Here is a 20661-nt window from a genome sequence, read left to right as displayed (position 1 = left end):
TCTTCCTACTCACATGGTTCCTGTCTTCCTCTCCCCTCCCCTGTCCTCTTTTTTCCTTCTCACTTTCTTTCTCACTCCATCCCTCCCTAATGTCCTCACCTCTGTGTTCTCACCCTCCCCCTTCTCTCTTTCCTTTCCCCCTTTCCTCCCTCCTTCCTTCTCTCTCTCCCTCCACCCATCCCTCCCTCCTTCCCTCACTCTCCCCCGTCCTCCATCCCTCCGTCTCTCTCCCTCTCTTCTCTCTTACCCCTAGCTGTTGTACTCATATGTGGAGAATGTGAAGCGTGTGTCTGCCGGCGTGCTGTGTGAGCTGGCTTTGGATAAGCACTCCGCGGAGATGATTGACGCCGAGGGAGCCGCGGCTCCTCTCATGGAACTGCTCCACTCGCCCAACGAGGGCATCGGTGAGTGCCATTATCACAGCACCACTAACAAGAACACTAGTGACTACCATTATCACAGCACCACTAACAAGAACACTAGTGACTACCATTATCACAGCACCACTAACAAGAACACTAGTGACTACCATTATCACAGCACCACTAACAAGAACACTAGTGACTACCATTATCACAGCACCACTAACAAGAACACTAGTGACTACCATTATCACAGCACCACTAACAAGAACACTCCTGACTACCATTATCACAGCACCACTAACAAGAACACTAGTGACTACCATTATCACAGCACCACTAACAAGAACACTGGTGACTACCATTATCACAGCACCACTAACAAGAACACTAGTGACTACCATTATCACAGCACCACTAACAAGAACACTGGTGACTATCATTATCACAGCACCACTAACAAGAACACTGGTGACTATCATTATCACAGCACCACTAACAAGAACACTCCTGACTACCATTATCACAGCACCACTAACAAGAACACTGGTGACTACCATTATCACAGCACCACTAACAAGAACACTCCTGACTACCATTATCACAGCACTACTAACAAGAACACTGGTGACTACCATTATCACAGCACCACTAACAAGAACACTGGTGACTACCATTATCACAGAACCACTAACAAGAACACTGGTGGTTGCCATTATAGTACAAACACTTACAAGGGCATTGCCAAATCCCATTATCACAACACCACTGACAAAGATTTTGATGAGTGCCTGTAGGAGCCACTGTTGTGTGTAGTTTTATTTGTAGAGCTACCATCTTAGACCACTAGTGTGCAGGTGAGGGGTCAGGTGACAGGTCATGTGTTACAGTCATTAGAGAGACATTGCACAGTAGGCTTAGGTGTTGGGAACATGTGGTTCTTACCAAACTGATATGAGAATGCTTAGAACGTATGTGCAGGATTACAGCTCCAACAGCAGTGATCTCCATCTGGGTTTTCCATCTTCATAGCACATAATGAGTTTATATTAACAAAATCATCAGATTTATCAATACACTTTATTAAACGAGAACATCCCTCAACAGCAAAATTAAGTGTGGACAGGCGTCTATTGGATGCACATAACACCCTCTCAACGCTGGTGAGTGGCTATAAAGAAAATTGGTTTTCTGGTATTCAAGTGCCAATATTACAGCACCACTAACCTGTATGTACCTGCCATGATCTTGTAGACTCAGCCATATGTGAACAATGGTATATAGGTGCACATAAGGATCCTCTCTGTGTAATGCACTGATATTAAAACCTGGCTGGGCAGGTGATTTGAAGTGCTCCTTGGCCCTGGTCTGAGAGGGTGTCGGAGAGGCGGGCTGGAAGGCAGAGACAACCACAGATGAAGGGATGAAGTGGGTGACTAATGGATTTACTGAGTCAGTCAAGGCCAGGGGAGAAGGCCCCGCAGGGAAGCCCCTGCAGTGTTTGTATGTCACGATTCAAATAAAGTGCTAGTGCATACTGGCCTGTAAACGGAAGTCAGCACACAATGCATCAGTGATGGCTCTATGTGTCAATATTTAATGCTTCCTGATACCAGGCTGGTTTTTGCTACATATATGCCACTTTAATCTGTAGATGTCAATATTCCCATTTAGAGCATTCTGCAGTGCCCGTGAGCTTATTATCTGTACCCCTGGCAAGGATAAGCTAAATAGGCAAAGCAAAAATGGCCTCGCTGTTCATCAGCTTGGACTGGGTTTAGAAACCACTGCAGTAATGCGTGGTTATTTTCAGCGTTATTTGCACCTGTTATTCCTGAGTGTACTTAACATGCCCTGTCCCCATCAGCTACCTACGCGGCCGCAGTGCTCTTCCGAATCTCGGAGGACAAGAGCTCGGACTACAGGAAGCGCGTGTCAGTGGAGCTCACCCACTCACTCTTCAAACACGACCCGGCCGCCTGGGAACTGGTGAGCCCAGTGGCACGCTCTCACCTCAGGTTTTTCCTCTCACCCACGCACGGCGGAGAGATCCTCTTACCCACGTACAGCAGAGAGATCCTCTTAGTTACCCCTTCCAGCTTCAGTCGTACTTTTACAAGCTCTGCGTCACCTGTTAAAATGCTTCTCAGCCAAGGTGTGCGTTGATTGGATGTAAAAGCTGACTATTGATTGTAAAGTCTCTTTGCATATGAGAAAGTTATTAAATAACTAAATAATGTCATAAAATGGCGGAATGTTCACTGTTGTATTTTGCTCGTGGCTAACGCCTTAGGCAAAGCGCGTGCTTGCCCTGCAATAGAGTGTAGTAAAGTGGAGAATAGAAAATAGTTCAGTGCTTCAACCTCTTTATGTATAGATATGTATGGCATTCATGTATTATTTTTTTTGCAGTGTCATTGCTCAGTTCTAACCTAATGGTTATTACTAAAGTTCCAGTTAATGCACAGGCATTTTGTGACAAGAAAGCATGTTTTTTTAACATGTTATTTTTTGTGCATACGTTTTTATGCATTGATGGAGTCCATGTATTCATATGAATGAGACTCATTAGATGACCATTGCAGGTCTAGAGTCAGTGTTCTACATTTACATGTAAATTTACATTTACGGCATTTAGCAGATGCTCTTATCCAGAGTGACTTACAAAGTGATTTGCATCTGATCACAGAATTCAGAGTTCTATCATAATGAACTTGGTCCTTGGTCTAAGTCAGTGCTTGTAGAGCACAGAATGTAGCAGCTTTTGTTATGAGCACTTGTAAATGTGTATCAGGAGAAAAGGTTCTCCATTTGCTGTGTTCTGAAGCTTGCATTAGTCATCATCCTGATAATAAGAAAAAGCTCAATATGAAAGAATTTCAGATGCATCATTTTGATTAAAGATGATGTGTCAGTTCCTAACATGAGAATTATGATTACTGCTTGACCAAAATGGAATGAAAAATGCAGTTCTCCTTTGATACCGCACAGAAATGCCTTTTGAAGACCTTACATTAATTTATTTGCCATTTCCTAGTTGAATTACTTGTGCATTAGGCTATCATTCTTTGGAATTAAAGGTTTACGTTTGTGAAAAGCAACTGAACTGTGAATGGAAGTCAGACTTACCCAGTGTTTCAACCCTTAAGGAAGGAGCGAGTCTATGAATACTCTCTGTCATTCTGATGTTTTAACTGGCTATCAAAGAAAGCCAGATTATTTTATCTGCAAAATGATACTTCACATGGAGAGTCATCTGCAGCGTACTTGAGTGTGTATGACTGCATGTGTCAGTTTCTGTATGTGTGTGTGTGTGTGTGTGTGTGTGTGTGTGTGTGTCTGCGTGTGTGTGTGTGTGTGTGTGTCTGCGTGTGTGTGTGTGTGTGTCTGATATTCTTCATGTCTTCTTTCTCTCCCCCCCAGGCACACAACACGATGCCACTCGACCCTGGTTACATGCGGGACGGTAAGTGTTGGACAGCGTGACACAGAATGGACGCACATTACAGCACTTGGCAGGCATTCTTTTGCTGAGCAGCTTAAAGAAACGAAAACGGCACCCCGACACACAACACCTGCACCGTTCTTTGGGGAGGAGCGGTGCGCATCATACAAGCAAATGCTTTATGCTGGCAGGCAGACTCTGGAAAGGACAGGGGGCTGTATATTCTCCCATGGTGTTACTCCACAGTGTAGGCAATGCAGGAACTCACAGACACGCTGCTGCTAATGCCAGGTGCTGTCATGCTCGTGTTTGTCTGCAGAGACAGGGGTGGGGTAGGGGGGGTAGAGAAGAGATTAAATCCATGTTGATTAAAAGTGTGAGTTGCTTGATGCCATGACGTGCAGTCTGTCTTCACAGGGTAACACGGCTGTGTTCACGAGGTGCTCACGAAGAAGGTGCACAGTATCACCGCAGTGCACACGCCAACACCCACACACGCGCACCACACACGGCACACCGTCTTTTACTGTGCTGTTGTTTAGCATACCCACTGTAAGTGTGCTCTGTCCCGTACTGATGATAATGCAGGAAGACGTTACTGCTCTTCACCCACCACTCCAGCCTCTCATTGGGATACACAGACATTACTCCCTGCAGGCATAGACACGATGCGCCTACACACAGTCACTCACACGCATGCATAGACTCACCCAAAACACACACATGAGCACACATACACGCGCGCACACACTTATGCGCCCTCAGCCAGAGCTTTAGTGTTAAATTGATTCATGAAGCATTGCGCTCTCTCTCTCTGCCTCTCTCTCTGTCTCTGTCTTTCTGTCTGTCTGTCTCTCTCTCTCTCTCTCTCTGTCTCTGTCTCTCTCTCAGTGTCTCTCTGTCTGTCTCTCTCTCTCGCTCTCTCTCTCTCTCTCACACACATGCACCTTTGCTCTCTCTGTATTTGGGAGACATATTTTCGGTGTGTGAAGATGAGGGCTCTATTCTGAGTGCTCCGCTCTCGCCTGTGGAGTATGGAGCACAGGGGAGAGAGCTGCTGGATGCTTAATAGACTTGGCCAGAGTCCACTTTACACAGCTCCTATGTGTCTGCCCTGTGCCCTCAGGGGCAGAGACGCATGTGTGTGTGTGTGTGTGTGTGTGTGTGTGTGTGTGTGTGTGTGTGTGTGTGTGTGTGTGTGTGTGTGTGAGAGAGAGAGAGAGTCAGAGAGTGTGAGTGTGAATCGGTCGATTTGAAAATGTCTTAATATGAAATTCCCTTGGGTCCTATTTCCATGGCATTTCCATTTCCATTAAGCAACCATCTATCACTGTTAGCTTCCCTGTCACTACTCTCTCCCCCTCTCTGTCTTTATCTCTGGCCTTCTCCTCTTTCATACAGGTTGCGTTAAACACTACTTCTCTTTTTGCTCACATTTCTCCCCCATATTTCTGCTTCACCTATTCTAAAATCATTTTTTAAATAAAGTGTTGAGATTAGGCAAGATCACATCTCTCTCTCCTACTTTCTCTCTGCCAGACTTGTGTCACCAGTGTCTTTTTATCCTCAGTATTCTCTTCCTTAATCACTCCTTACATACCAAAGCCCTCCAAGCTGAACTGAGTCTTCCCATTTAATTGAATTCAAAATCGCAGTTAGCAATATTGGTTCCTGTTTGATATGCATTCATTTTAAAGAGAAAAGTACATCAAACAGTTCCCCTTGAAAGAGAAGATCTGAAGCATTTGGATGTATGTGAAGTTTTGCTTTGCCAGTGACATAATTTACACATGAAAGGACTGTACCTTATAATGGTGAAATCTGTCAACAGGATATGACATGTCAGACCGCTCTCCTTTAATCTTCCTGAGCTTTTTCTAATGTGACAATGCACCATAAACAACAGCACGGTGATATTCAGCACATCCTCAGTTTTACTCTTCAGCCCTGTCCTGCTCACACTTTCTCTTTTAAGTCATTCTGTCTCTTCCCCACCCCAACCCCTCTCTGTCTCTATAGATTTAGATGGTGCATACCCTTCGTATGGCTACCCCGAAATACCCATGGATGGTCTCCCTCTTGAACCAGAGATACATGAGCGATACATGCCAGAGATGACCTATGACCCTCGCCAGGTCTACCCAGAGCCACTTTAACACCACGCCAGTGCAGGTTAGCCTACACTTATGATGTTAAACACTTGTGTTTATTTTTCTGGACATCAAGAGCACAACCGCACATGCACAGAAACACACATTTTTTATACTAGGTAGAACTACAGTTGTATCTGTTACTAAAAACCTTTACACCTACAATTTAAATCTCTCTGTGTCCAGAATGCCCCACTCTGTTAGAATGCAGTATTCTGCTCAGAATGGTACTCTTTGAAGAACGCTTCCCACATTTTAGAATGGTTCTAGAATGCTTCCCACATTTTAGAATGGTTCTAGAATGCTTCCCACATTCTAGAATGGTTCTAGAATGCTTCCCACATTCTAGAATGGTTCTAGAATATTTCCCACATTCTAGAATGGTGCTAGAATGCTTCCCACATTCTAGAATGGTGCATATGGGGGCTGTAGAACAACACAGTAGGTGCACACTTGATGAGAACCTTACATTTCCATTTAATGATTTTGCCCCACCCTCAGGGACCAAATCCTGACTTGGTCAACTAAAGATTCACTGAAGTCATTAGAAATGCATATGCCTCGTTTGATATGGTTGCTATAATGTCTTGGCTTCATAATAGGTGGTACATACATTCCAGTCCTAAATATCTAATACATTATCAACAAAGTATTCGATCACGTTCCAATGGTCCGTGAATAGTTTTCCTCCATTATGTGAAACTTATTCTCATTCACAGATCTATATACATCTATATGCATCAACATTATTTAAAAACACAGCTTTAAAATCTAACTATAAAATCTACTGATTTTATAGTTCTATTATCATTCATTATCATTTTCCCCCCCAAAGAAGCCTGTTACAATAGATTTCTAATGTTGCAGTTCATTTCCTGTGTACATTAGTAATACAATGTTGCCACCTAATGGATGTATCATGAACTACAATATATAACTAGTGCAAATAGCCATCCTTCTACAGAAGAATGTCTCAAGAAGCATGATTTATTACTTAGCCTGTTAAGTTCTGACTTAATTTGACCTAAGCCTGGATTTTGTGTTTCACTACAGTGGCCAACATATTAGCCAGTTACATCATCACGGCAGCAAAGGCTGCCTGCACCAGTGGCAGGTTAAGCTCTGCATAATGGATCAAGGGATCATATACAGCTATTGGCTGTCAGATTCCTTGCTGTCCCACCTGTACTCTCCATTCTTGAAATGTCTGTGTAAGTTAGGAGTGAGCAGTGTAACACTGACAATTTAGAGATCGCTGAAAATTCTGCTGGAAGTAACTCACACCCAATACCCAGTCATCAATTCTTAATTTCATCTCTTGCCGGATGGTATCTTTCTAATTATTCTGTATGCTACAATTATGCTAAATATTAATTATATAAATATAAATAATGGTTTGCCATTGTGTATATATATATATATATATATATATATATATATATATATAGCAAATATCTAAAGCTAGACTGTGCATTATCACATTTAGCAATTTTCTGCAATTTCTAGTCTTTTTTTGCATCACTCTTTTGTGTGCACATGTGCAGGGATTAACAGCTTGAGAATTTAAACCTGCATTTGTTGGGCTTTGTCAGTCACCCTGTCAAAACTGAACATGCTTAAATGAGACAGGTCCCTGCTAATCGTGCTAATTCACTGACAGGGAGTCCATTCACCATATTCTTCCTGTGTAGATCCAGTGAGTGAACTGGAGGATGACTGACAAAAGACCTGGAGGTGGGGCTTAAGGACAGGAAGCACTCAACATTGTGGTGTTTCTGTGAAACAGGGTTTGGCCATACCCGTGAAGAGCAGAGATGGAGGAACCTCCTTTGCTCCAGTTCACTACCAGTCTGTGTACATGTGATGTGAACTTAAAACACACAAATGGCTTTTCTGTTTGTTCGGGGTTTTTTTATTTTTTATTATTATTTTTTTTGTTTTTTCGTTTGTTTGTTTGTTTTGTTATCTTGTGCAACTAACAGAGGTGAAAAGCCTAGAACTGTATTAATGGGATACGCATGTATTCATAATGTTTAAATTTTGTACTTCGTAAAATTGCTTGACAGATGACATCCGTAACATAAAGTCTTAGAAATGTAGCAGTTAGCCATTTAGCTCTGGTATATCTCAAGCTTCCATTTGAGTTCTGTGCGTCTGCGTCTCTGAGTCAGGGACTGTTCAAACTGTGGAAAAGCAAATCAGATATCAGTCTTCTATATAACATTAGACTTCATTTCTTCATTATTTAATTATTCAAGGAAAATTGTACTAGCCTCTTCTTTATGAGAAATTATAATCTGATTTGTAGTTTCTCGTTTTTGTTTTGGCTTTCCTCCTTTAGCCTCCAAACCAGTAATCTCTTCCAATAATACGTCAAATCAAGTAATGTTATGCTTATCAAAAATAACAACCCTGAAAGTGAAGATGCACATTAATAAGTAATTAATACACATGAGCCAAAAACCTACTAACCCAGTCTCAAGCTTTCTGTCTCATGCATTCACACATGTGCACACAGTAACAGCAGTTGTACCCACGTAATTTTTTTTATGTCTCTGTTGTAATTTACAATATATGAAACTTCTGTCATTCTTTTCTCCCTCTCAAAATAGAACATCCAGAATCGGCACTCCTGTGATTGGCTGAAGCAATTGTCTTTGGTTAATTCAATGATTGTGATGATGAAATGTTTTAGTATGTCCTAAAGAGTAAGACTGTAATGTGCAACACTTTTGATGGGAGCAGGAATGCTTGCAGAAGTCAAAAAGGTAAATTACTAAAGGAAAGAGTAAATCTGCCAAAGAGATTTATTTTGTGGTGATAATCATGCAGGTAGACATGTTGTTTCCATTACACTGCTTTAAATGTTGGTAAATGACGTAGCTCTATGCTGGAATGAAAGCTACGTAGTTGCCTGCAAGGTGTTACACAGGATATATCACTACAGCTGAACTGTCTGCTATGACAGATTCATCTTTATCTACTTACAGCACAATGAAACAATGAACACAATAAATATGTTTAAAACCATAAATGTGAAACAATAAAAAAAAATTATGCAAATCAGAGCAATTTAGAGTTGGGAAATTTCATGGTGGGAGGATTTGTGGTTATCTGTAACTGACACAGTGAGATTACGTGAGACTTTTACCATGGAGCTCTGAAAAATGGGGAAAAAGAATTGGAAGACATTGTCATACATTGTGTTTTTAATACGGTCTGTGTTAATAGACAGAAACAGCTGCAGTTGATAAATAACCTGGAATGACCCTTTGAAATTCCTTTCAAATTTATAAGAATAACAGATTATTTTTTCCATGTAATGTCAAAGGTTTTATACTGTTGTAAAACATTTACAATAAAGAGTCATTGATGTATGGATGGACATCAACACATTTATTTTACATCCTGCATTTTTGCTTTTATGATTATGGCTGCATTTTGTTGTATGGATAATTTGTTAAAATGTTATTGTTGAACTTAGTTGGGGCAGTGTTTAAAAAAAGTTTAACTTCAGCATAAAAGCATCATTTTGTTACCATTGTTCTGTCTTGCTCCGATGCCCCTGCAGCACAGATTCTGCAGTAGATGTTTGTGAGAGCTGTGCTTGTTAAAATATGGATGGTGGCTTGTCAGCATTCCTGAGGCCCAGCAAAAGACTGCAATCTATGTGCAGTCTTCCTGTTCAGTTCCTGGTAATGAACAGTAACAGGGTCGAAGTTAGATGCAGTTTAATCCATTGTTTTAGTCGATTTAGCCACCATTCACCATTTAAACCCATAAAAGACATTCAGTGATTCTTTTTTCAGGTTTTAAGTAATTCATCTTTTGAATTTCATTTCCTGAACTGTTTGTGAATTGATGTATTTTTGTCTAAACACTGGTGAATAGATACCCACATGGCAAAAAAATGATTTCATCATTATGGTGATGAAAAAGGACTCCCCTCCACTATTACAAAATAGTTAAAGCATATTCCTCATTCCAATTGGAGTTGGGCTGTTCTGAAGTAAGTGGTAAGTTTATTACATCACGTGTAATGAAAATGGACTTAACAGCACTTTCTTGCCTTCCCATTTGAGAGAAAAACTAAATAAAAAAGGTGATGAATGAAATTATATAAATACACATTTTTACAGGACAAATTTAATTTTTCATTTTGTTTTCAATGAAATAAAAATTATATTAACTACAATGATCTGTCAGGTCTTATTGGACGTTGTTTTTTTATACATTGTTTTCATTGTTATCTTATGTCAGACGTTTTGGCTGTGTAGAAATGTACTCTGTATGCAAAAACATTTGTATTCTGGTCCAGTCTAAATGACTACTAATGTAGACTTAGACACATACATATCCAATTACATCTGCATACCAATCGCACTGTAAAACTGGAACCATGCAATTATTTTTAAAGCATTGTAAAATCTGAATCTTAGTGTTTATCTTGTCTGCACTCCTTGATAGTATCTATGGACATTTCAGTTTTCTAATGCAATAATCAGGGACCAGATAGGATGTTTTCCACAGAACTCAAACCCTCTCCTGATGAAGATTCAGGTTTCGGGGCCATTTGTGTCTCAATCTTTGAAAATTCTGGCCAGCAGTATGCTCTATAGGGCCACATGGGCCAGTGATGACCTTATAGGCCTTAACCTTGACTGGCAGCTTTTGATGGCAGAGAATGTTGCTGACCTGCCTCCACTTCAGACAGGCAGCAGTGAGTTGTGCACAGGTGCCTGGGACATTGTCACCATCTGAGCAGACCAGGCACCCAAGGGACTAGAACTAGCTGACTTAGTTGAGGTATTCCCTGGTAATATGGATAGTACCATCTGGCACATTCCATGTACATTTTCTTGATACCTAATCATGTTCAATTTTCTCCAATCCATACAGTCCATAAGTTTCACTTAAGGTGCTGGTGCTCCTCGTTAACCAGGATGAGGTCATCAGCATACAGAACACCAAGGAACTGACAGCTGGATTTCAGTGGTCACCATGTCCATGCAAACGATGTACACCAGCTCAGGCAGCAAACGATAGCTAGGTTCCTGCAGAGCATTGCACAGCTCTTGTAACATCCCAGCAGAGGAGTTGTGTCTAACAGATATACAGTAGGTTTAATGTAAGCCATATAATTGAATCGCATGCCAAAAAAGCTTGTGGAGAACTTGGGTGAACCCTGTTTCTTCATCCAGACATCACCATGGATTTGTATGTTCTCCAGTGTCATTTCATCAGCAAAATACAACATCAATCTGTGTGAACTGTATAGGATCTTGACTGCTCACGGTTTCTCTCAAACACTGTCAAGTCGCCCCTCTTTGCATCCTGACATTCTCTTAGTTTTCACACCAGGTACGTGTGTGTGTCACACCAGGTAAGTGTCTAGTTTGTCATAGTACATCTATGTTTTTGATTTATCCTAAAAGCTTGTTACACATCTGCGATATCTTCTCATGTATGCAATGATGTAGGGGTAGAGAGTTTGGACTTCAGACATTGCCCCATTAATATCTGAACAAGTGACAGCCCCGAGCCCTCCAGTTGTGTGTTGCAATACTCTAAAAGTGGAACGAAGGATCAACATTACTGCTCCAGGACGTCTTCAGCAGGCTTTAGCATTCACATACTGTGGGTCATTGTCAGAACTGCCAAAATCTGTATGCCTACAATTGATGACACCTTGACCAGTTGTCTCATTCACTTTGCTGACTTCTGGGTACTTTAAGAAGTAGTCTGTAAAGAGCAGCAAGCCTTATCAATCATACATGAAAGGGATCTCCAATGGTTGCTCTAGTAGTGTCTGTGAAGGTAATGGTTCTCTCAGATTGCTGTTTTGGAACATGTTGCACAACAGCGCCTTGAGATACAGTTTCCTTTTTTAAAATAGTCATTACCAGCCAGCAGAGAATGTCTCTTGCTCTAGTTTTACAGAAGACCCTTAGTAGGTGTGACTCTTGTATTTTGCTGCGCATTTCTTTCCAGAGTTGTTTTGGGACAATGACCTCTTCATGTTTGATCAACAGTCCATCTGAATAACTCCACGAGAGTTGTCTTATTTGTGGCACTGAACCCCTTGTTCTTGGCCATCTTTTTGTAGTGGAATTCTTTAGTGTCTACATTTCCAAAAACACTGCTGTCATTCTACTGAAAACTTTTCCTCTTTTATGAATGTGTACTTCTGCATTATGACACTACTAATCCCTTTAGATCGTACATGTCTTAATAGCATTATATGATTATTGATATTATTATTGAAATTATTCATATAATTTTAAGTTTTAGCATTCATAACCAATGCTTCAGTTCTTCACCCCTTTTACGTCAGGCTTGCTTCCAGCACCATTCGATGTTCTTATCAAGACATTTTCTCAATGGAGCCGTGATTTTTCATAGGTTGGCTATGAATTTTGCAAGGTACTGTAACAGACCCTTAGTTCTTGTTTGTATTCCAGTGGTGGCACCTGGCCATCTGCTCACAACTTCCCATCGTCCGGTTCTAGTCCAGTAATGCAAAGAATTTGACCTATTTGATTTTTGTTATTGTGATGTATTGCATTTGTGTCTACTTGAACTGAGGCAGTTTGGCCTTTTCCAGCAGCTGACTAATCTGTGAACATGCTGTTCTGGTGAGTCTCCCTACACCAGAAAGTCACCAGTAACATTAACAACCCCCTGAAACAGTTCTGATGCTGATCATATTCCAAGGGTAAATGCATGAAGTTGGGAGTTTTTTTGTTGGAGTACACACTGTGCACTGTGTCTCATCAACTTTGATTTGTCATATTTTCCGGTTGGCATCTAATACTGAAAATATATAATTCTTGAATGCATTTTATATTTGGTATTCAGGTAACAACTTCTTCAACAGTCATCAGTGAATAGTGTTCATTTTTTACTGTTTGGTTTAAATCTCTTGGGTTCATAGAAATACCCATCATCTTTGGTGTGACTACAGTGACTGTGCTGTTGACCCTGTCAGCCTCTTTTGTGATGACCCCTGTTGGATCTATGTAATGTAATTCATCAATTACTCTCTCACTGAGAGCAACTGGAATCTTCCATGAAGGATGCAGTTTGTTTGTGGTACTGTCCACCCAAATCCAGAAAATGAATCAAAATCATCTTTAGAATGTCCTTGTCTTTCCCTCCACTATACAGTCTCTTTGTCATGTACAGTGCATGGTATTTTGTCCTTCATAATACTGCTGGAGCATCTGTATGATTTCATATTCAATCTTGTATTTTGTCCTTCACATGAAGGATTTCCTACCCAACAATACTGTTCTGGGACCTGACAATGCCACTAATTTTAGAGAGTTTTTCTCTAATGAGCTGAATGTTCTCAGACATTATGTTGCATTTTGCAACTGTGCCAAGCATGAATATCATCTTTCCCCTGTTTATTTTGTTTATTCATCTTTCCAATCAGAAGTATTGACCACTGAAATAAATCTTTGTTAATCTAGTATAGTTTTGCAAATAAACATGTCAGTATTTTCACTCTGATAAACTTTTCTTGTAGCTCTGTGCACATTTTTGCTAAATGATTTTTCTTGTGAAATCAGTGATATGCCTGAATGAAGATTGGACACTTCTTCACTTTGTCTTTGTGATTTTTTTTGGTGATCCTTTGACCTGACTGTACAAAATTTCACTTCTTACTTGACAAATATCAATCAGCTTTTGCATTGTGTCATCTGTCTATCTTGTATTGTTTTGCATTGTCTCATGTCTTGTATTGTCTTGCCTCTCAATCAATCAAATTTTTTTTATATAGCGCTTTTTACAACAGTTGTTGTCACAAAGCAGCTTTACAAGTGCCGAGTCCAAGCCCCCAGTGAACAAGCCAAGGGCGACAGTGGCAAGGAAAAAATCCCTCTCTCTCTCTCTCTCTTTTCTCTCTCTTTCTCTCTCTCTCATGCTACACACAGTTCTATCAAGCAATTCTCCAAACTCACACTCCTATGCCTATGTGAAGAACATATGGCTTATGTATGGTAACTTTTTCTAGAAACATTTTTTTTCCCTCTTGGAATTGCATAGGGGCACACTGCACAATTTCAGACCTCTCTGTTTTTGTGCTGGCAGTGGAAAACAGTTTAAAATGCTGAATTCAGCATTTCCAAATTTCAGAAAGATTACCTTGCAAGCTCAAAGCTGATGGCAGCTGTTACTATGCCATCCTCCTGTCTCTTTATTTTCTGTTATAATAACACCATGTTATTATTGGTAAAATAAATCAAATCAAATATATTTGTATAGCGCTTTTCACAACATATGTTGTCACAAAATAATCATAAGAAGTTCTAAATCAAACATTTTACTACAGCCTGTGTTTTTATCTGCACATATTTATTGATGATGCCACTCCCTGAAACACAGATGTATATGTACATACATTTCTAATAAGGGGCCCAGCCTTGATGATAAAAGCCACTGGGCCACTGAATTACCACCTCTCCCTTGCTGGTCTGCATACGTCCGCAAGTCTCAGTGATGAGGTAAGCTAAGACGCTGATCTCATGCAGGCTGAAGTCACTTGAACTCAAACTGACAGTATAGATTGTTTTCTAAGACATTGTGGAGGAGCGTCTTGGTCCAGGGATGTGGGAAGGATCGGGATGTCTGTTGTGACAGGTAATGATACCAGGTACCTGGTAATGAGAGTGAGCTGAGCCACCAGCCTCATAAGAGGGCTCATAGAGACAGCCTCCCCGAGCTGACCAGCCTGTCCAAAATGGCCTGCAGTTGGTGTATCTCAGGCCCGCGGTGGACCAGCATTTGCTACCGCCAACCAATAACCACGCCTGCAGATTAACACCCCCTATGAGGAATGTGATGCTGCCAGGAATCTAAACTAAAACAAGCAGCTTCTCATCAAAGCAAAATAGATAATAAAGCAAAGTTATTCTCTTGGGAAGTAGAGCTGACAGTCAAGGTTTAGTCACAGTGTAGTCAAATGCGAAGAATTTCACAGAGTGATCCTGTGGTAAAAAATCAAGGAAGGAGAAATGGGTTACAGGTGAGTTACAGGTGAGTTACAGGTGAGTATGATCATTAGTGTGTGGTCGAGTGGGCCTGAGGAGGTGATGGGATGCTGTGAATGATGGAGGAGTGTGCATGTGTGGCTGGGTGCCAACAGGGCGTGACAGCGTAGAGTATATAAATCTCTCTGACATCAGCCAAGGTACACCAGTGAAATGCTTCCAGTAAAGTAAATTGAAATGCATAAATGAATATTTTTTTATTTATTGTTTTGTCCTAATTTATTCCAGTTTAGTGCCAACTTCTGCGCTTGCACTCCACCACCTGACAGGGGTAATAGTGTAAGGGTTAATGGTGAGGGGTAATAGGGTATGGGTTAATAGTGAGGGGTAATTGGGTGAGGGTTAATGGTGAGAGTTAATATTGAGGATAAGAGTTAATGGTGAGGGGTAATAGGGTATGGGTTAATGGTGAGGGATAATTGGGCGAGGGTTAATGGTGAGAGTTAATATTGAGGATAAGAGTTAATGGTGAGGGCAACAAGGGTAAGGGTTAATGGTGAGGGGTAATAGGGTATGGGTTAATGGTGAGAGTTAATATTGAGAATAAGAGTTAATGGTGAGGGCAAAAAGGGTAAGGGTTAATGGTGAGGGGTAATAGGGTATGGGTTAATGGTGAGAGTTAATATTGAGGATAAGAGTTAATGGTGAGGGCAAAAAGGGTAAGGGTTAATGGTGAGGGGTAAGAGGATATGGGTTAATGGTGAAGGGAACAAGGGTAAGGGTTAAAGGTGAGGATTACTTGTGAGGGGTTATAGGGTACAGTTTAATGGTGAGTGTTAATAAGGTAAGGGTTAATGCTGAGGGTTAATGCACACTTCCTGCAAGATGAATCCACTGCATCTTTTTTCAGCTGCTACTTACTGATTGTATTTGGAGGAGAGTGCTATCCAGCCAAATAATGGAGACATTTGTGAATAAATAGATGCATGTGAAATAGTTCATCCCACACAGAGAAGAGGGCTAGTTCTCAGACAATAAAGAATTCTTCAGACAGTTGAATGTTAAGTAAGTAATGTTTTACCTTTTAAAAGGCCGTTGTCACATGACACTACTTTAGATAAGATGCTTCTGCTCCACCTACTTGTAGTTCATTTTCCAAAGAAACACTACAAAGAAAAAGTACATTTCTAGTAGAGATACAAGGTGTGTTTGTCTACACACACATGGCATATATTGTAAGATGTTAGTGCTGAACAAGGTAACAAGCAAAGGTTTTGCATTTTTATTGTATTTATTAATAATGAAATATGCACATGCTCGCCCCCATATCAAGCACTAACAACTTGGAGTAGAGAGGTTGTAATGAAGAAATGCAGAAATTCAAAGGCATAAATTATTGTCTAAAGAAAATAAACAATTTAACTAATGATTTAATTGAAAAAATAGTAGATTGTGAAAGCCCAGTAGGAAATGAGGCCCTCCAGTGTCATATAATGCTACTAGTAATTCATACTGGATTAGATTTGATTACTAGTACAAGGCCACATTTACAACACAAGGTTTTTAAATGTACTGAGCAATTTCAACATTACAAAGTTATGGATGCCCTCAGTTTATTGAACAAGTTTACTGTTCAGTAAGAAAAACCAGCAACATCTGAATCTTACTGGTACAAATGAGGGGAAAGTAAGTTCATCACATTATGAAACAATGTATACAGATTGTCAATGCAAACAATCAAATATACAAAACAATACTTGGCACCTATACATTGTTCATGAAAACAGAACTTTGTGACAGTAAAATCTGTTTATAGGAACACTTCTATAGTAATACAAGAACAAGAATTTGTCTTTGTATTTTTTGTAGGGTTGAACTGAGGGTCACAAACACACATGATTCAAATGAATGCACTGATGAAATAAGACCACAATACCACACAAACGCACGCACACACACGCACGCACACACACACACACACACACACACACACACACGCACGCACGCACACACACACACACACACACACACACTGGCCCTGGCAAAAAAAATGCCCTGGAGAGATGGAACCACAACCATGCACAGATTCACACAGCTCTTGAAAATGGATTCACTGAAAAGCTGTTGCCACATGTGCACATTGCAAACCAGGCTCTGTAAATCTCCATTTTCTTCATACAGTATAATTTAATGTGAACCCTGTGAACCCTTTTCCCATCAGTATCTCAGAGAGGAGTGGTAAACTCCTGGTCAGTGCATTAGTAAAAATACTCTTTTTTTTCATACTGACTCTTCATTGAAGTCAGTACTTGGATATTGGGCTTCTAGGGACCTTGCTGGACTTTAGGGACATGAACCCACTTACCAGACTCCCCAGGGCTCTCCATATGCTCTGTTGTATGAGGATGCAATCATGTCTGATATTTACTTGAACTCACCGTTCAAATCTAAGAAAGCTGTTGTGTCCCAGAGGGACAACATGTAAAGTACATATCAGTCCTTGAGGAGGAGTAGAATATTTCCCCTTGGCAAAACAGACACTACATCAGATTTGTGGAGTACTTAGTGTGAATATACTCCAACTGGCCAACAAAGGAGACACACAGTAGAGACACTAAACAGACATCAGGTTTCGACATATAATCCACAGAGCGGCTTAAAAATGCAAGTAATTAAAAACATTTTGATCATGACCACTTCATTTATTTATTGTGTTCATTGCAATATACTGAAAACTTATTCTTTGTTATTCTTTGTGAGTAATGTAGATCAATTTGTACTCTGCTCTCAGCTCCAGCATCAAAGCCTACGACAGGTACAAATGGATGATGCCTGGTGAAATAGCTATGTTTCAGTTCACCCATAAAAGCACCAAACCTCTTTGTGTGTCCAACAGGTATGCCTCGCTCAACAAGGCACCCTGTAAGAAGCCTTTTGAAAGAGCTCTGATTATAAGGGACACTATGCTGTGACAGGTGAAATTAGCTAGGGTTTTCAACCACTGGGACACCAGCAACAGTAGTTTGCTGTGTACCATGGGCTAGCATGCCGGACGTTGCATGTAATTTTTAAGTCTTAGGCAAACATATGTTCTCTAAGGTAGTCATTCACATAGAAACTAACAAAATACACCTTCACGAGTAACAAGAGTAATATTATACAGATGCGCCAATTGCATCCAGTGCTCTAGTATGCACTTTTCCCATTCCATTGCTGTGTAGTGATGTAATATACAGCTGGTTGTCTTTGCTGAATTGCAAGTGGTGAACTACATTTGAGGGAAAGTATGATCTTTCAGGGCAGGATAGTATACATCCTACTTGGGAGGGCGCTGCTCTGTAGCGTTACAGTCATAGTCTTATCACAGACTTAGTCAATGATGATCCAGACAAGTAGCCAAGCACCAGACGAGGCTAAACTGACCATCTGTTGATCACCCATCTGTTGAGATATCACCCCAAGGGTCGCCATATTGACAGAGTGTCTGTTCCTAAACAGAATTACAGAAAGCCAAATTGTCTTCATAACCTAATAAATAGCATAATCTAAAACTAAATATTGCTAAATATTAACATCTATAGATGTTAAATTAAGTCATCACTGATCATAGATATTTTATGTACTCTGTCAAATCTGGGTGAGGCCAAATGAGTTTATACCTTTAAATGAAGCGAGTCCTTCTGACTATAGCCATGTACACCACCCTCATCTACAGTTGTGATCAAATTTATTCAACCCCCACTGAAATAAAGTGTTTTGGCCAGTTTGACATTGATTTTGATCATTTCAGTCATCTTATTTACAATTATATCAAAGAGGCACTTATAAATTAGACAAACATAACATAATATTTATGATGGAATAACCACAAATGTCTTTACTGTGCTCACATCATTATCAGTTTTATTCAACCCCCTAGTGACATTTTTTAGTACTTAGTACAACATCCTTTTCCAGTTATGACAGCTTTCAAGCGTGAAGCATAGCTTGACACAAGTGTCTTGCAGCGACCTATGGGTATCTTAGCCCATTCTTCATGGGCAAAAGCCTCCAGTTCAGTCACATTCTTAGGCTTGCGCACTGCAACTGCCTTCTTTAGGTCCCACCAGAGGTTCTCAATTGGATTTAAGTCTGGTGATTGCGATGGCCACTCTAGAATGTTCCAGCCTTTCATGTTCAACCATGCTCTAGTGGACTTGGATGTGTGCTTCGGATCATTGTCCTGTTGGAAGGTCCAACGTCTCCCAAGCCGCAGGTTTGTGACTGACTCAATCACATTTTCCTCCAAGATCTCCTGGTACTGAAGGGAATTCATGGTACCCTGCACACGTTGAAGCTTTCCTGTACCATTAGAAGCAAAACAGCCCCAAAGCATAATTGACCCCCCGCCATGCTTCACAGTAGGCAAGGTGTTCTTTTGTTCATAAGCCTGGTTCTTCCTTCTCCAAACATAGCGCTGGTCCATTGTCCCAAACAGTTCTAATTTAGTTTCATCTGACCACAGTACACTGTTCCAAAACCTTTGTGGCTTGTCCACATGACTTTTGGCATACTGCAGTCGACTTTTCTTGTTCTTTGGAGTCAGCAAGGGGGTGCGTCTGGGCGTTCTGGCATGGAGGTCTTCGTTATGCAGTGCGCGCCTTATTGTCTGAGCTGAAACTTCAGTGCCCACATCTGACAGGTCTTTTTTCAGTTCCTTAGCAGTCACGCGGGGATTTTTCTCCACATTACGCTTCAGGTAGCGCACAGCAGTCGCGGTCAGGATCTTCTTTCTGCCACGACCAGGTAACGTTTCCACTGTGCCCTTTAACTTGAACTTGCGAATGATACTTCCGATAGTGTCTCTTGGAATATTTAACAACTTCGCAATCTTTTTATATCCATTGCCATTCTTGTGAAGAGCAATAACCTCTTCTCTTGTCTTCTGGGACCATTCTCTTGCCTTCACCATGCTTGGAAACACACCAGTAGATGTCTAGAAGGAGCTGAGTATCACAGTCCTTTTAAATCTGCCTAATTGGTGCTTATCATGCTTGATTGCTGCTCGTTGACATCCACAGATGTTTTCAATACCTGATGGAAAACACTGGAATGAACCTCTGTTCTTAGGAGTGGTAGTCGTAAAGGGGTTGAATAATTGTGTCAATGAAGAAATCACAAAAAGGCCATTTAATACTTTATGACAAAAAAAATTGATGCTATCTTAGTTGCATTTAGTTCTTTAACAAATCCTTGTAAGATTTCATTATGAACACAATTACAAATGTGCACTGAATTCCATAAAACCCTTCACAGCATTGGGGGTTGAATAAATTTGATCACAACTGTAACTGTGGAGGCAGTGTTCATTTACATTTATAGAGACACACTAGGCATGAACCAGAAAACTGGTTATGATCTCAAATCCATTGAAATTATTTTGTTAACATAAATGTATAGAAAGAAACCCACTTAGCTTTTTTTCACTTGTTGGTATCTACAGGCCACCAGGACCCACACAACCATATCAATAAAGGCATTAAAACACTTTACTTCAACCAGAGAGCCTGACTTAATATTTTTGATCTCATGTGGAAAATCTTTATTTGCTTTCTGTATTAATTCCTCACACCCACCTAGAGTAATCAAACATCTACTAAATATAATAAACTGCTCCCTGAACATTGGCTGTGTACCTAGATCATTCAATTTAGCAGTCATCAAACCAT

At 40.5% G+C, this 20661-nt stretch overlaps 1 protein-coding gene across 2 annotated transcripts in view; it reads left to right on the top strand.

Annotated features, from left to right (window-relative positions):
- jupb (junction plakoglobin b) overlaps positions 1-9334 on the top strand; it is a 64140-nt gene extending 54806 nt beyond the window's left edge. The window contains exons 12-16 of one of the 2 annotated variants that reach the window (XM_077008241.1): positions 254-404; positions 2230-2351; positions 3786-3828; positions 5827-5979; positions 8570-9334. In XM_077008241.1, coding sequence (XP_076864356.1) covers positions 254-404; positions 2230-2351; positions 3786-3828; positions 5827-5963 — 453 coding nt within the window. In that variant the 3' untranslated portion in view covers positions 5964-5979; positions 8570-9334. Of the gene's footprint in view, positions 1-253; positions 405-2229; positions 2352-3785; positions 3829-5826; positions 5980-7648 lie in introns of both variants that reach the window. The other variant, XM_077008240.1, reaches the window with a different exon arrangement.
- The last annotated feature ends 11327 nt before the right edge of the window (positions 9335-20661 follow it).

The sequence above is a fragment of the Brachyhypopomus gauderio genome, chromosome 6 (genome assembly GCF_052324685.1).
Source record: "Brachyhypopomus gauderio isolate BG-103 chromosome 6, BGAUD_0.2, whole genome shotgun sequence".
Lineage (NCBI taxonomy): Eukaryota > Metazoa > Chordata > Actinopteri > Gymnotiformes > Hypopomidae > Brachyhypopomus > Brachyhypopomus gauderio.
Note: the sequence above shows the minus strand (reverse complement) of the source record. Positions and strands in the feature narration are given on the sequence as shown.